The sequence below is a fragment of the Patella vulgata genome, chromosome 9 (genome assembly GCF_932274485.2).
Source record: "Patella vulgata chromosome 9, xgPatVulg1.2, whole genome shotgun sequence".
Taxonomy (NCBI): Eukaryota; Metazoa; Mollusca; class Gastropoda; family Patellidae; genus Patella; species Patella vulgata.
The window spans coordinates 11,919,421-11,937,977 of record NC_065887.2 but is presented as its reverse complement, the minus strand read 5'-3'; the positions used below and the strand labels follow the sequence as shown (position 1 = coordinate 11,937,977).

Sequence of the window (18,557 nt, the reverse complement as noted above, 5' to 3'; positions counted from 1 at the left end):
TTGTTTTTGCACCATCGAAACAACTAGACTGTTCCTGGACAGACTCTTCGTCCTGCACTACTAACAAGGGGGAACCACAACGGAAAATTCTGAGGAATTTCTCGGCCAACACCGGGAGCAAACCCTAGACCCCCTGGCTAGTAAGCCAGCATCTTACTCACTGAGCCAACGTGGCAGAGAAAAAACTTTATGATTTTTCAAATCCAGTTCCCATTTATTGTGGGTGTAATCAGAGGAATGGTTTAAGATGCAATAAAAGAAACAGGTCCACCCATATACAGATTGGCAGTGCCATATTAAACTTAGGCTGTCTACAATTATCTTCGCTTGAGAACAGAAACTAAGCTAGCAGGGCCGTAACTAGCTCAGAGCAACCAGAGGGGTGGGAAGAGTTCTCAGGGGTGCTGTCGACATTTTTTAAGGAGGGGGGGACTTTTTTAAAGGGGTGGCGGAGGAGAAAATCATTTTTATTGTTTCAGTTCATCATAAAAATGATTTTTATTGTTTTAGTTCATCAAAAAAATGATTTTTATTGTTTTAAGAAAATGATTTTTATTGTTTTAGTTCATCAAGAAAATCATTTTTTATTTTTAGTTCATCAAGAAAATCATTTTATTATTTTAGTTCATCAGTAATGATAAGAAAATTCTACCAATAAATATTGATGATGGTCACGAAAACATGCAATCCGCTGACTTGTCTATACCTAACATTTGAAAAGTTTTTACCTGATTTTGATTCTACTGGAACTCCTCTTGGAGTTACTTCTCCTAGATTGGCTACATCACCTTGACTACCAGAATGTGCTACAGAACCACCAATACGAATAACTTCACCACCAGGAGCACAGATTAAACTTCCCCTCATAGACCCATCTCCTGTCACACTACCAGCTGTAAAGAAAATGTATTCATTTAAATATACATTTTTTATTTCAATCAACCCTTTAGTACTTGGATCACCCCAACCAGGGGCTATATGAGAGAGCCGCAAAGCTCATGGTTTTGAGTTTTTGCGCCCCCTTGAGTTTTTGCAACCCTCGCAAATGTAAAAAAATCATCCAGCTTCAATGTGGTTTTCAATATTATAATCATAATCATAATGTTTAACCAGTGTCAAACATATACCGTGGGTCAGATATGCTACAAATCAACTTTAGCATGTTCCACACCCCTCAATATTACCTTGTGGCACTGGGAGGAACTGCCACCCCACCCCTCCACGCACACACATAGAAATATTATTTTTTGGGGGCCCAGGACATGTTCTTTTTTCACATGCAAAATCATGGATCACCATGCCCCTGACCCAAACTAGGGCTCTTTAGACCCAAACCGCCTTATCACGTGCACAGCTGTACATGAGGCACCTATACAAACTAGTAAATGGTGAAAGCTATTCACATAGATCTCAGATCTGTCTAAGAAACTGTTCAGGGGTGTAGGCTTACTGTTGTTAATATATCACATTTCTCGAATTTTCTTCAAGGAACTGGAGCAGTCAATATTGACATATACCAAATGATAAAAGCCTATAAAGGCGTATATCTTGTAGTATACTGCATATTATATTCTTTAGTTCTTCTAAGTTGATGAAGGGGGGGGGGATGGCCGAATGGTTAGCACGTGCGTACTGTATCATAAGGTCTGCCATTGAGTCAACTGGCATGGTTTCGATTCCCCGGTTGTATGTGACACGGAGTTGGGTCACCTATCCAACCTCGTGGGTGTACAATGCGCACACGCTAACCATTCGACCATCCCCCAGATGAATTTATGAAAAACATTATGCACCTTACAAGAGATAACTTTTATTTTTCAGAAAATTGTTCTGTGAATTAATTTTAAGCAATCGAAGATGACAGCAAGTTTAGTGATAAGGGTTTCGTAATTGTTTATTGCTCAGTTTTGGAGAAAGTAAAAATCTCCAATTTACAAAGTAGATGGCTCAGATAGTAACTTTCTTATAACAGGCATGAGACTACAAAACCTGAGGAAAATGGCTACAGAGAGAGAGAGAGAGAGAGAGAGAGAGAGAGAGAAAGAGAGGTCCATTCAACACAAACGAGGTCATTTCGAGACTAACATGGTTCGATTTGTCATAAACCATTCGGCCACCAAACCTCACCTAAATATCAAATTAAGACAAAATCCACTTACGTCCACGTTTAGATGAATGACTTTTCAGACTGTGAGTTGATCCTGCCCATTGGCGTTTCTGTAAAGGACGCGGTATAGGAATATTGCGTGATGATGATAGACTTTCAGTATCGCTAGCAAACTGGAATTTTGCAGCTTGGAATGGGCCTGAAAATAAAATATATTGGATATACTTTGTTACCAGAAATTAAATATGGAATTGGTGATCACATTATTATAATTGAAAACAACAAAAAGTTTAAATGAATTAATATCCTCAAATATATATTCTATACTACAGACAGGAAGTTCCTATATTCCATACTACAGACAGAGAGTTCCTATATTCCATGCTACAGGCAGGGAGTTCCCATATTCCATGCTACAGGCAGGGAGTTCCCATATTCCATACTACAGACAAGGAGTTCCCATATTCCACACTACAGGCATGATTCCACACTACAGGCATGAAGATCCAACATCCTATATGTAACAGTCAGTCATGAGGTTCCATATCCCACATGCTACAGGTAGCAAGGTTCAATATGTTGAAAAGCTAGGAAACTGCTGGATAAAACTATTGAAATCGGTTTTGTGGAAACATAAATGCTTTCTGAAATCATTGTGATCAATTATAAAATAATTGCATTATTTTCATCTACTATAACATAAATGTATAATGAAATAATTGTCATCAACTATGACATAAATGCATCATGAAATCATTGTGATCAACTATATTAACTCTTAAATAACCCAGAGGTTTGACGTCATAACGTCATAAAAACCCACATCATAATGGTCAATAGTGTTAAACAAAACAACTGTAGATAGCTAGGCCCTAAATTTAATGTTACTTTCATAAATTATGAATTTTATACCAAAATTAATTTAGACATTTCATGCAAAATTCATGTATATAATGGTTAGTTCTATTTTTTTGTTCGGCTGTTGTGAACTAAAAATCATTCATCATGAATCTCTTTTAATTTAAGCTTATTTAAGTAATTTGTTATCACGTTCTAACGCAAAACTATAAAAATCTACACCACCGATAAAATCTGAATCAATGTCATCCAATAAGGATGATAATCCGTCGTTAGGAGAACATTGTCATATAGGCCTAGGCATATCACCGTTTTATTAATATTTTTCAAGACGAAACAGTAAGATTTTTAACTTTCAAAATCTCATGTAAACAAACGAAAAAAGTCGTCTGTTCATAAGGGAAGTAACTCTCATTACGCTAGAAATGTTGCATTCAGCTAACTCGTTTTGTCGACAAAAGTCGCTGTGGGTACTTAATGGTAACGTTATAGGTGTCGACAAAAGTCGCCGTTGGGAGAGTTAAATAAATCCATGAAATTATTGTGATCGACTATAACATAAATTTACGAAATTATTGTGACCAACTGTAATATAAATCCATCTTGAAATTATTGTGATCAACTATAAACATAAATTCATGTAATTATTGTCATTTACTATAACATAAATGCATGAAATTATTGTGATCGACTATGACATAAATGCATCATGAAATTATTGTGATCGACTATTAACATAAATGTATAATGAAATTATTGTGATCGACTGTGTCACGTAAATATTCTGAATGATCACCACTGCGGTTTTTTTACATTCAGTTTAAGCAAGCCGTCTTCATGTTTTGAAGTATTAAGACAACAGTTAAGCCAATGATCAACTGGAAGATAAGTCTATGGTATATATTTCTAACAACTGACCGTCTACTATACTGGAAGATGAATCTTTAATCCCTTCCGTTTCTTGTTGTAGTAAATGTCTTTTTTGTTCAGATTCTTTCCTCGCTTTTCTTAAAATGGCTTCTTCTGTCGTTGCTAATCCCCATTCTTCATCATCTATAAAATAAGAACAAAGGAATAAATGAATAATAAATATGGGGATTAATGTGCTACTGTTCTGGACTGACTGGGTTAATAAGGACGAGCGTAGGTCCTGCTGGATATTTTGCCCAAAGAGTGGTGCTACAGTATACGCTTATTTCGAATTCCAACTGTCAAGGGTTCTTTTACGTGCATGCCAACATGTACACAGGACCTTAGGGTTTTTTTTGTCCTATCTGAATGACTAGACATGAATAGAGCAACTATCTTAAATCATGGTTTGTATTTCAGAAGCAAACAAACCAGACTATTGAGAGAGAGAGAGAGAGAGAGAGAGAGAGAGAGCTTAATGCCCACTCGACACTGATACTAACATATGTTTCAATTTTATTTCAATAAAGCACTTGCGAGAAGAGGTCTCTATCAGAGGGAGGAAACCAGAAGACCTGAAAACCCCAGGAGATTGGATAGGTGACCCTACTCCTTGCCAAGTACAAGCTGGGAATTAAAACCATGCCACTTGACTCAATGACAACTGTTATGATTTAAAGTGAATGTGTTAGAACATTTGCTCCCCTTCTCCCCCCAAGGCTATTGAAGATGGACATATGCCATGCAGTTTACTATGAGGGAAAATTTGCCCTAATGGCATTGTTTTTGACTGCTCAGTACATCAATATTTTTAAGAAGAGCAAACAAAATTCTCATGAACTCGGAGGCAAAACTTTCATATCAGGTCCTGAAGAACAAAACTGATGTGGCATTATTATCAGACATCTTGGTGAAGTAGACCATATCAAGCACTACGGCAATGACTTCACTCTTCAAGGCCTGGTGATAGTTTTCTAATTTTTGTTGTCTTACCTTCATCTGGAGAAGTCTGAGTTACTTGATCTCTGGCACCATCTTTTGGTGTTGGTGGTGCCACATTTAATAACGGTACTCTATCACCTGTAATTATATAATATACAATGTTTAAATTTTCTATAGTAAGGGGTGGCTGCAGTAAGTAAGACACTGGCTTGCTAACCTTGAAGTCTTGAGTTTGCTCTCCACGTTGGCAGAGACAGTTCCTCGGAATTTTCCAGCATGGTTTCCAGTTTTCAATGGTGCAGGACAAAAAACCAAAGTCCCAAACTTACAACACACTGTATAGCATATGCCCATCTTCATTAGCCCAGTCTGTGCTCAGAATTAGGGCATTAAATTCCATTTCATTTCATATTCATTTCTATGCTAAGGCGGAGCTGCAGTGGCTCAGTGATAATTTGTGTCTGATAAAGTCTGTGACAGGTGCCTTATGGCTTGTCTGGATTATAAGGGGAACATTATGCGAATAAATCTCAAATGACATTTTATTTTTCAGTGATTTAATTTCTACTTACCATGACCAATAGGGGGAAGAACTCTCATACCAGTACCTTCACGACTTACATCTTCAATTGTACTCAAATGTTGTCGATCTAAAGCAGGCAGTTGAACTTTTGATGAGCTACCATCTTGTGGCCAGGCTGTAAAATATACACAAATATTGTTCAGGAGATTCTATTCAACCGAGAACTTGACCACAGAAAGATTACACCTTTATTACTTAGACCGCCCCAAACCACCCGGCCATGTACACAGGTGTTCATTGTAATCCCTGGTACCATGTAATCTTGTGTATCTAGCACTAATTTCTTTCACATTCATTCAAAATCAAATCCTTGTTTAAAAATCTGTAAAAAATGTTTAAAATCATCTAATTTGGACTTATGTCCAGTTTAAAGCTGACCATTCAATTTTTGATAATGAGTGTCCAATTTACAATTGTTTAATTTCTCTATCATTGTTAGAAAATAAACAACCCAATTGATTATTGATGTATAATGATTAATTTTTAAACAGTGGTCAGGAAATTAAATACTTGTAAACTGAACATTCATTATAAAAATTAATCAGTCATCTTTAAACTGGACACAAGTACAACTTAGATGATTTTTGGTGATTTTAAATAATTTTTACAAATTTTTAAACAAGGATTGGATATTAAATGAATGTGAAAGAAGTAAGTGCTAGATACACAAGATTAAATGATACCTGGGTTACAGTGGTTGCACCCACACAAACAAGTAAATGATCCTAATAATACAGAAAGGTATTCATATATCTATTTTTGATATTCTAAAATGACCGCAGCAATAACGTGAGAGAGAGAGAGAGAGAGAGAGAGAGATGCGGTCTTTAGCAGTGGGAGGAAACCGGAGGGCCCAGAGAAAACCCACGAGGTTGGACAGGCGACCCTACTCCTTGTCACGTACAACTGGGGATTCGAACCCACGCCAGTTGACTCAATGACAGACTTTATGATACAGTGCACCCGTGCTAACCATTCTGCCATCCAAAACACACACACACACACCCACACACACACCCAAACACGTGAGAGAAATGAAATGAAACGAAATGGGGTTTAACGTCCTACTGTTTTGCTCTGAACTGGGCTAATGAAGACGGGCATACGCCATGCAGTGTGCTATGAGGGAAATTTTGCCCGGACAGCAGCACTACGGCCTACTCTTATATTATGAATTCCAATTGTCAAGGGATCTTTTACGTGCACGCCAATGTGTACACGGGACCTTGGTTTTCCGTCTCATCCGAATGACTAGACAGCTGTCCTTGTCAGGCCCTCCGTCCTGCATCACTGACAAGGGGAAACCACGCCGGAAAATCTGGATGAAACACGTGAGAGAGAGCGAGAGAGAGAGAAATTGGGTTTAACGTCCACTCGACACAAACTAGGTCATTTTGGGACTAACATATGGTTTAAATTTATTTCAATAATTCGCTTACGCATAGGGGTCTTTAGTAGTGGGAGGAAACCGGAGGACCCGGAGAAAACCCACGAGGTTGGACAGACAACCCTACTCCTTGTCACGTACAACTGAGGATTCGAAACCACGCCAGTTGACTCAATGACAGGCCTTATGATACAGCGTGCGCGCCGCAATAACGTCACAGACCATAATGGTTGGCTGCTGGTTCATAGTATGGTCGTATTGTTTGTGGTATTCTAGTGTCATTAATTTATAATGATTTGTGACAATAAAACACTGTTGTACTTACATGACTGAATTTCATGAGGACTGGTTAAATTTTGATTTGTATTTTGAGTCAGTTTATCAAATTCACGATATTCTTTTTCTGTTTCTAGTAAGGACTGAAAAAAAACCACATATTTTATAGACAAAACCACTGATATTTTCAATCATCCATAACAGACAGTTGAAATTTTATTCATTGTCTGCCTGGAAAGTTTGATGTAACTGTGATCAAGTGACACAGAATTTTAAGCCTATCACAATTCTACAAGTAGGCGTACAACAAACACGTTTTAAGTAGTATCATGGCCATAAGGAACGAGTCGGCAAAACTTCACTTGTCAGTGTCAAAGAACTGAGGTTCTTCTCCTGGTGATATGATTAGTTTCCTTATCGTTTATATCAGTGGTTCTCAACCTTTCTTTGCCAACGGAACACCTTGGAACACATAAAAAAAATAGTGGCACACCTGGCTAAATATATATGAAAAATATTTGAATCTTGCAAAATAAAAACATGGCAAGTCAGACAGCATACAACCAAAGACAGAGACTAGTCTTAAACTAAATGAATGTCTTAAACTAAATGAAGAAAAACACATCCATGAATTTATCAGCGAATACTTAATTGAGATCATGTGGTTTTTCGATTTTTCTTAGTGTGCCTTTCAAAATTATGCGGCACACTGGTTGAGAATCACTAGTTTATATTGTTATCTTAGCCAAACCAATTTAATTTCATGTTATCTGGGGTCTTGATACATAAATAGCCACAGATGTCAAGTTCAAAAATTTGGAACTAAAAGTTTTTGAATAGAGAGAGTGACAAAGAAGAAGAAAAATTTAACGTGTGTTCCCGAAGAACATAAAATCAAAGAGGTGTGACCATGCCCTAATGCTATGTTCCCACTGTCATGCAATGCGCTACAATAGAATTGACCCTATTAAGTCCACGATCTGGTAAGTGTAGATACATTCCGACACGTTTCAATACGATCAACACGATTACTACGACCGACCTCAATATACAAGAAAACTTGATATGATCACCACAATTAAAACATGATTTCAATCGTAGCACGAATCGTGATAGTGGGAACTCCGCATTAAATGAATTAAAATATTATGTACCACAATATCTGTCAGTATCAAACTGTCCAATAAATAATGTGAGAATAATCCGCTACCCAGACTTCGACATTTACGACGATTCAGGCGTCTGCTTCTGATACCATGTTGTCGTGGAGAAAATTTTACACAACTTTTAACCAGTTGAATTGGAGGAAGAATACAGGTAGCCGTGGTAACCATTTTAAATGATATCACAGTAGTTAATCATTAGATAATTTCACACAAAATAATAATAATAATAATAGGATTTTTATATAGCGCTAAACTCCAAACAATTTAGTCTGCTCAAAGCGCACACAAAGTCAATTCTAAGTTACTTTAGAGTTTGTTTTTAATATTTAGAAAACAGGAATGTCCTCGATTTAGATTTAAATATTGAAAATGTTGGAGCAGATTTTAAAGCTAACGGGAAGGCATTCCAGTTCAAAGCCGCTGAAACTTCAAATGATTTAAAACCAAATTTTTTCAGTTTCCACTTTGATACTGTAATATAATGTTGAGATTGAGATCGCAGAGGTCGTATTGACTGGTAGGGATTAACAAGTTCCTTTAAATACAAATGAGCATTTCCATGAAGGCACTGACACACAACTGTTAAAATTTTGAATTCTATCCTTTCACTTATACACGGCCAATGCAGAGTAAATTCACAGAGAATTGTGTAGTCCAAACTGAATAATTTTCATGAAGACAGTTTAATATTAACAAAATCAAAGATATTAAAAAAAACTGTTTTCATGAAATCAAAATAAGCAATACTGAACTAATTTCAACTGCTGCACAAAGATAAAAATAAAAGATAATGTCCTGAAGTTAAGGAATACTTCTCAAATTTCATAATCCAAAAAATATAACAGTTCTCACATCAAAATATTGAAAACATTTCAAATTTCACAATCCAAAAGATTGTGTCCTAAAGTTTAGGAATACTTCTCAAATTCCATAATCCAAAAAATATATAACAGTCCCCAAATCAAAATATTAAGAACTTTTCAAACTTTCAAATTCCATAATCCAAAAGATTCGGTTCAGAACAATATGCTACAGTCCACCCACAAATCAAAATATTAAGAACATTTCAAACTTTCAAATTTCATAATCCAAAAAATTCTGTTCAGAACACAACGCAACAGTCCACAAATCAAAATGTTGAAAGCATTTTCAATTCACACTGCAGGAAACCAAATTAGTGTTATCTACTTCTGAAAAGTGGTGAAACAATAAATCTGTCTTGGTGCAGTTCTCGATATGTAAAAACTAGTAATAAATATTACTGTATTAATTATCGACAAATTGCTTGTTTGTACAAAACTCAACATAACACATGATTAATCAGAACTCAATACTTGATGCACAGAAACCATGTGTTGATGTTACAATACATTTGTATAATTCGAGTCCCTGCAACAAATATCAATTTTCACTTTCAGATATTTCTACTACACTGATAATCAAGAATCACGTAATGCAATTTTACAACAAGATTACAAATATATTAATTCTCCTAGGTTCTTTTCCGTAAATCTATAATAAACAGAAAATAATAATTCTTTAAAATATTCCAAGAAACAAATTAATAAGTAATTTGTCAATTCTGATATAGATTTATATTCAGTTCAATGACGTCTTATCGAAAACAAGCAAGCAATTTCACTTAAAACCAAACATATTCCCAATTTCATATCAAACATATACTCATAAATCACACACGCACAAAAGACAGTTTATCTTTTGAAAAACAAAAGTTTCTGCCTGAATTCAACTGCCAAGGCAATAATATTAAGCCTACGGATAACAAGAGCAATCAAATTAAAACTGGGTTTATGTGGTGATTGAATTGACTGGTATAAATGACAATAGTACAATATACACACAGTGTAGTAAGAATGTAGGGATCAGAGCTATCTATATATTGATAACATCAAGGCCTGTCTACACCACAGTGTAGTAAGAATGTAGGGATCAGAGCTATCTATATATTGATAACATCAAGGCCTGTCTACACCACAGCCCCCAGATCCATTCACATAATTTGATATGTATGTTTGTTTGTGATTTCTGCGTATTGTGTCTTGTCCATAGATTTGTTTTGTATAACGCGTGTCTGAAACCATAAAGTCTATCATTGAGTCAAGTGACATGGTTTCGATTCCTTGCTTGTACATGACAAGGAGTAGGGTCGCCTGTCCAACCTTATGGGTTTTTTCCGGGTCCGGTCTCCTCCCACATCTAAAGATCCCTAAGCACAGTGAATTATTGAAAATTTTTTAAAAATATATGCTATCCCAAAATGACCTAGTTCGTGTGGAGTCTTTGTCTCTCTCTGTAATTCGCTTGCTTGTAGGGGTCTTTAGCAGTGGGAGGAAACCAAAGGACCCGGAGAAAACCCACGAGGTTGAACAGGCGACCCTACTACTTGTCACGTACAAGCAGGGAATCAAAACCACAAAACTTGACTCAATGACAGACCTTCTGATTCAATGTGCACGCATTAACCATTCAGCCCCCTCAACCCCCACTTTTACTGAAACCCACCTTATAGACAATAACACTATATTGACATCCTAGTGTAACCTACAAGCACATAACAGTATGTAATATACCTCATTTTATTACTTATAAAACATATATCAGACAGAAAAACTACATGAAAAATGTATAGCGATCATTTGATCTAACATAACTTAATCTCTCATGTCAAATAATATTGTCAATAACTGTGAGACAGCAAGAATATTTAATATACTGGTACTATATACAAGACTTGAACAGATAATGAACACAGGAATGTCAATATTGGAAAATAGACAATAGTAAAACGAAACAGTATTTCAATACCTTTACAGGTAGTACTTATAAAAAAACATAATATACTGCTACTTCATATATAGGTAATAGAAATCATAAAAAGATCTAATATATTTACTCTTCACCAAGGTGTAAATTGATTTTCAACCTTTTCACAGGTAAACAATATAACACAGATGTTCAAAATCTGTTTTTGGTGAATGTAATAAATTATTAAAGTAACAATGAGTCGTTTGCATTTATCGCTAAAATATCAAATTTCTCAGCGCGTAATCCATGCTTTTATGTACACAGATTGATTATCTAACATTTAATAAAGAAAACAAAATGCCAATGCTAGATAATATTCTGGTTTAGATTCATGGAGGACAACAAAATGGTGGTGGGTTTAATACAAAGCAAACAGCACAGATTGATGAAAATTCAATTCCACACAACACTGTTAATAAAATAATACTGACTGGAACTGAACCTTTTTTGGAGTGATATTGATATTCCTATCAGAGCTTCATCGTTCACAATATTTTAGTTTAGACAGAGAGAGAGAGAGAGAGAGAGAGAGAGAGAGAGAGTGTTTAACGTCCACTCAACACAAACTAGGTCATTTTGGGACTAACATATGGTTCAATTTTTATTCCAATAATTAGCTTGCGCATAGGGATCTTTAGCAGTGGGTGAAAACCGGAGGACCCCGAGAAAACCCCTGAGGTATTTTAGTTTGGAAGTAAACTTATACTAGTTAATGTAGTTATAGCACTAAAATGACACATTGTGACTTTATCTTCAAACATTTGGTCTGTGGTAGTCATGTATTAGTTACGAAGATGTGGTCTATCTGATGTGTTTGGGTGGCAGTCATGTATTAACTATAAAGACATGTTCTATCTGATGTAACAAAACTGACACAGTTATAATATCTGCTTGAAAATGATAAGAGGATATTTATCAAAACATCGTGCTTGTGTATAATAAACCAGTGATTGTTGTCCAATATAACTGTGTTAGTTTTGTTATGTTTCCCATTGTTAAATGCCACTAAAGGATTATATAGCTAATGTGTTTGGCTGGAAGTCATATATTGGCTGCAAAGACTTGGTCTAACTGATGTGTTTGGGTGGAAGTCATATATTGGCTACAAAGACTTGGTCTATCTGACGTGTTTGGGCGGAAGTCATATATTAGCTACGAAGACTTGGTCTGTCTAATTTGTTTTCGTGATAGTCATGCTACGAATATTTAGTCGGTCTGATGTGTTTGAGAGAAAGTCGTATATTAGCTACGGTACAAAGATTTGGTCAATCTGATGTGTTTGATTTTAGCTACCAAGTGGAAATTTGTTCTTCTCATTCCAGCCTATCCAAGACGTGGGTTCATGAAGATAAACTTTACATTGCCATAATAACACTAAACTAAACTTTACTTGCTCAAAAGAATTATAAAATATCACTACTGTCTCTAATAATGGCCAATAGCTAAATTAAATAGTAATTCACACTTCCACTCCGAAATTAAATATCTTATTCTTTATCTTCTGGCATTTGGTTTGCACACTTACGAGACAAACTTTTATTTCTGAGACCCTTTAACACTGGGAATTTTACTTCAAATCAAAATAATAAGAAGAATGTACATTTATGATAGTGCATATTGCATGCTCTAAGTGCATGGAAGATAATAGCTAATCATGATAATAAGTAACAAACAAATGAGTTTTGAGTTTGGATTTGAATACAGCTAATGTTTGAGTACTCTAGCCTGTATCTCCAAATATGGCAAAAGAGGACTTGATTGGCAGAAATTCATACTTGAATCTACTGGTCCACCACAACATGAATTCTTGTCCATTTTTCAGGCCCATTGGAAGGCTTGGTGGTGCCAGCGTAGTGAGTCAAATTTAGTTTCTGGGAAAATATTTGTCAATTATTGGGGGACGTGTATTTAATTCTCTCTGAAACTGTAAACAAGTTTTTAATCAAACTCTAAACTGTAACTAAAATTAATGTTTAAATAAGGGGGAGGCCTCAAGAACCTGGATTAATCTTATATCTTGTTTATCAATAGGGGCTTTTAATGGCTTAAAGATACATTATGTAAGATTTAGATAAAGCGCTGACCATTCTTGCTATAATAGCTGAAAAATAGATAATGTAAATGAAAATATTGAAAATTTCATTAAAGGCATTACTATTTGTAGTTTTGACAAGATGTGTGCATTGTGGTTACCAGGGCACTGGTATATTCAAGACTTAGCCTCACTTTCCAATTTTCAAATTCATTTTTTAAATGGGGAACCGTTCTAATCTAGTTAAAATCTTAAGTATTTGATGCCATCAAGAGTTGATTATGGTCTTGTTTTGTTAATAAATGTCTAGTTAATAGTTTATATAACATTTCAGGCCTAAAGAAAGACCTGCAATAGGCAGATTTAGCTCTTGCATAATGTATGTTTAATGAAATAATAATGTAAAAAAAGCAAAACGCCAGAAAAACATCAAAACTTAAATCATACGTCCTAATTCACAAAAAAAAAATATCACCATAATTCAAAATAACTTGAATTGTAAAAAATTTATAATTGAACAAAAACAATTGCTCAATTCCATATTAGTAATCATTTTATCAATAATAAATAGAGGATTATGGAATCTATTCAAGTGGTTGAATACAAATCGATAGCATTATTGATTTATGGATCTACAACTAGACAGAAGAATTGAAGGTATTGTGACTACAATCAGTTGAATATCACTAGGTTTCACTGAAGACCAGACATTAAATAACACTTATTATTACATGATTAAACCGAGTGACTGTTGGTAAATATAATTTATCACAGGCCATTATGCTCATTGTTGTTTGCTCAACAATTTTCTCGTACACAGAAAAGGTTACCGGGAACAGCAGAGTTTTAATCGATATTACATGCAGGGCTTTTATTTTGACGGTCATAGTTTCAGCTAAGAACTTTATTTATCAGTAAATAAGAGGATATTCCAATATTTAACATAAATAGAGAGAGAGAAATGGGGTTTAAAGTCTTTTTGACACAAACTAGGTCATTTGGGGAGTAACATATGATACAATTTTATTTCATTAATTCGCTTGTGCATAGGGGTCGGTGGGAGGCAACCAGAGGACCGACGAGGATGGACAGGCAACCGTACTCTTTGTCACAAACTGGGAATAACATCCAGGCCACTTGACTCAATGACCAAACCATGTTAAACCATTTGACCACCCAACCTCCATTTAACATAAAGCATTAACATACCAGAATTATGGTTAAATATGGAGTTTACAACCATAAAAAAAACCCAGATTGATTCAATTTCACTTTTGAGCATTTACAGTTTACTGTAGTTTACTGCCTCTCTATGTCAAATAAAGTAATAATCTGCACTGTTTTTGGTACAAGTCAATCTATACTTCATGCAGGTATTTTTATACTTTTATTGCATAATAAGAACAGTACAGTTTTTTACTTTTGAGATATGCGTGAAAAGTCGAGATTTTAATTACACAAACAGGCAAACCATACAGCGGGCCTTCATGAACTGACGTCTAAAAAACAGTGGGGTGCTGATAAAGCTTTCCTGGGATTGGAAAAAAAGGAAAATTGGTCTTCTAGAATTATGGACAGGGGATCGATGACACGTGCAATCATATGGAATACTCTTTATTTGAAGAATAAAACACTGTATTGCTATTATTATGTTTCTTTTATATTTTGAATAATAAAGAAAAATTGATGCACCTCGATATTTTCTATATTTAATTCACGTACTGGCACATACAGGTGTCATGTCTGGTGCAGAATATACTTACTTTCTAGAATACCTAATACAAATTGTCTATTATCTATAACAGTATCATATGTCATTCTCTTAAAGATCACAGGAAAAGCTTTATAATTTTTTTAAATAATGCAAGTAATTATGTCAACATATCCTTTACTTAAGTATAACATGATCCCGAATGTCAATGTTACCTGCCACAGGTATATTTCCACGTTAGCGATTTCAATCGTTCTCCGTGAGTAACTTTCCACCAATAAAAAAGCTGTGACGTCATTTTAGTCCTTCTGCTCATAGAAATACAGATTAGAATATGAACAGAAGATCTAAAATGACGTAACAGCTTGTTTATTGGCGGAAAGTTACTCACGGAGAATGGAGGAAATCTACCTGTTGAAATTTACCTGTGACAGATAACATTGACATTCGGGACCGTGTTATACTTATGGAAAGGATATGTTGACATAATTACTTGCATTATTTAAAAAACTTATGAAGCTTTTCCAGTGATCTTTAAATGGAGCTGCAGTGGTTCACTGACCAGGAGGTCCAGGGTTCGTTATTGGCCGATAAAGTTTCCCAGGATTTTCCAGCATAGTTTCTCTTGATAGCATCTAAACGTTCTGATGGGACCAAAAACAAGGTCCCTTGTACACATTGGTGTGCCTTGAACCCTGAAGGTCATCCTGTTCTGCTCCAACTGAGCTAAAAAAGACAGGCTTACGCCATACAGTGTGCTATGAGGGAAATTTTGCCCGGACAGCAGTGCTACGGCCTTCTTTTTATTACAATTCCAACTGCCAAGAAATCCTTTACATGCCCGCAATGTGTACATGGGACCTTGGTTTTTCGTCCCATCCAAACATCTATGTCAGGCCCTCTGTCCTGCACCACTGACATGGGGGAACCACGCCGAAAAATCCTGCTGAAGCGAACATGGCACTTAAAGGTTAACTTCCCCTTTAAATAAAGAAAAACATTTAAAATACCTTACCTCCACTGCTTCTTTCATATCAAAAGCTTCCATTTGATCATTTTCTTGGATATTCTCTGGTGAGGGGTTTTTCATATTCTCTACAAATTCCTATAAAAATATAATCGGACAGCATCATCTTGATGTTCAACAGTACATTTAAACAGAGGAGGTTTGGGTGGACGAATGATCTAACATGTGAGCTTTAGATCATCAGGTCTGTGATTGAGTCAAGTACTGCACATTCGAGCCGACACTTGTATGTGACAAGGCCGTGCAACCAACCTCATTGGTTTTCTCCAAGTCCTCCTGTTTCCTCCCATAGCAAGCGAATTAGGGGAATAAAATCGCACCTAGGGGTCATTAACAATGGGAGAAAACTGGAGAACCAGGAGAAAACCCACAAGGTTGCACACGCGACCCTACACATGTCAAGTTCAAGCTCGGAATCTAAACCATGTTACATGACTCGATGACAGATTATATGATCACAAGCACACACGTTAGACCATACAGCTACCCAACCCCCACTTGACAACATGGAATCAGGCTTGATATGGCTTTGGACATCTTCACAGATTGATGACAATTTAATTTTTGATATGTTGGTATTTTACCATAAAGTTCCATTTTGGGTGTTCCAAATAAATCATACATAATCTGTGACAAATCTGTCAATCCATCACCAACAAGTTTTAACTTAAAAACGTGTTATGTCAATCTCGGGTCCCAGAGATAAATTTACCCTTTGTTTATCACTGGGAAAACTCGCCAGCCATACGTCGGCCATTTTGAATGTCATGTGATGTATCTTTCCGTCGGTTGCTTCACAAAGATCCAAGATAGCGGCTCAAATTCACATTTCTTCAACTCTCGATGGCATCGCTAGCCTGTGATGTTTATTGGATTACGTTCTGATTTGCTGTTCGACTTCCATTCATAATTAAATAAAAAAATGGATAATCGAGACGATGTTTTTTATCCTACCGACTTTAGTAATGATGATTGAGGCTAGCCCCAATATTCAATCGCTAAAATCTTGGTTCATAGTGGATCAATTTGACTGAAATTTATAGCAAATTGCCTTTACATTATCTAGTATTTAACTATTATAGTGAGAATTGCCAACTCGTTTACTAATCTCCCATAATGTATCTTTAAGTTTATGTCATTTATTTAACTGGTTAAAGGAACCGTGCATCTTCAAGCAGAATTTTGTACTTACATGTTGTTTTTGAAGAGCAAAATTAACAGCACTTTTAACCAATAGATCAGTAAGAACCTCTTTCTGACTTTGTCTATCTAAACTAGCATAACTAACTTCACGTTGGACGCCATCTTTGGTTTTAACTACGGTAATGGACGGTTTTGTATTTCGTTGTAAATCGTCTTCTGAACTATAATCATCTTCATCTTCCACTAAAATTTAAACATTACAATTATTAACCCGTTGCTCAAGCTCATTTATATTTATAAAATACATTGTTTGTGTAATTATAGGATATGATTAGGTCATTTTGAAACTAAATGTCGTACAATCTACACTAAAAGGGTTAATGACCCATATAATACATACAGTGTGCTATGAGGGAAATTTTGACCCAGAAAACAGAATTTCCATTTACGGTAGTCTTATTTGAATTCCATTTATGTGTATATTAATCTCTATACTGAATAGACATATTTCCTTTTCAACGGCAACAGCTAGAGCTCTAATAATCTAACAAGAATCAGAGAAAGCGAGATATGGGGTTTAACTAGGTCATTTCAGGACTAACACATGGTTCAATTTTATTTCAATAATTCTATAGGGGTCTTTAGCAGTAGGAGAAAAACGGTGGACCTGGAGAAAACCCAGGCGACCCTACTCCTGGTCACATACAATCGGGGAATCGAAACCACGCCATTCGTCCATCCAACCCCTCTAACCAGAATCAGACTTTTGGCAGAGGTGGGAACTCAAGGTGTAGCGACTTGGGACTTAACTTGGACTCAAGGTGTAGCAACTTGGGACTTAAGTTGGACTCAATGGCAGACCTTACAATGTAAAGTGCATGAGTTAGACCACTCCCCCACTGCATTAAACCAATCACCCACCCAACCCCCACATGCTAAGGCAAACCTTATGATCTAAAATGTATGAGTTAGACCACTCCCTCACTGAAATAAACAATCCACCCACCCAACCCCCACATGCTATGACAGACCTAATGATCTAAAGCGCACGAGTTTGACCACTCCCCCACCACCCTACCCTAGAGTAAATGATTTAAAGCGCATGAGTTAGACCACTCCCTCACTGAATTAGACCACTCCCCCACCCAACCCCCAAATGCTATGACAGACCTTATGATCTAAAGCGTTTGAGTTAGACCACTCCCTCACCACCCTACCCTAGAGTAAATAATTTAAAGCGCATGAGTTAGACCACTCCCTCACTAAATTAGACCACTCCCCCACCCAACCCCCAAATGCTATGACAGACCTTATGATCTAAAGCGTTTGAGTTAGACCACTCCCCCACCACCCTACCCTAGAGTAAATGATATAAAACTTACGAAGATCTAGTTGCTGTATTTGCATCCTGTAGAAAGTATATCCAGACAGACTACCAGGTGATATCAACATATTTCTCATTAATCTATAAGGCGCTGGATAATGGGACAAATCATCATGAAATATTCTTCTTCGCAAATGTGGTGCCGCCATACTCCCATAAAATAATGACCGCTCTGTAATATATCCTGAAAAACCAAAAATCATTCA

At 36.1% G+C, this 18,557-nt stretch overlaps 1 protein-coding gene across 2 annotated transcripts in view; it reads right to left on the bottom strand.

Moving 5' to 3' along the window:
* Window positions 1-18,557, bottom strand: part of LOC126832379 (uncharacterized protein KIAA2012 homolog) — a 53,924-nt gene that overhangs the window by 28,559 nt on the left and 6,808 nt on the right. For both annotated transcript variants that reach the window (XM_050563130.2, XM_050563131.2), the window contains exons 4-12: window positions 18,350-18,535; window positions 17,017-17,210; window positions 15,813-15,902; window positions 7,112-7,205; window positions 5,389-5,514; window positions 4,868-4,954; window positions 3,884-4,018; window positions 2,160-2,306; window positions 729-893 (exon numbers count right to left, since the gene is read on the bottom strand). In XM_050563130.2, coding sequence (XP_050419087.1) covers window positions 729-893; window positions 2,160-2,306; window positions 3,884-4,018; window positions 4,868-4,954; window positions 5,389-5,514; window positions 7,112-7,205; window positions 15,813-15,902; window positions 17,017-17,210; window positions 18,350-18,535 — 1,224 coding nt within the window. The remainder of the gene's footprint in view (window positions 1-728; window positions 894-2,159; window positions 2,307-3,883; window positions 4,019-4,867; window positions 4,955-5,388; window positions 5,515-7,111; window positions 7,206-15,812; window positions 15,903-17,016; window positions 17,211-18,349; window positions 18,536-18,557) is intronic.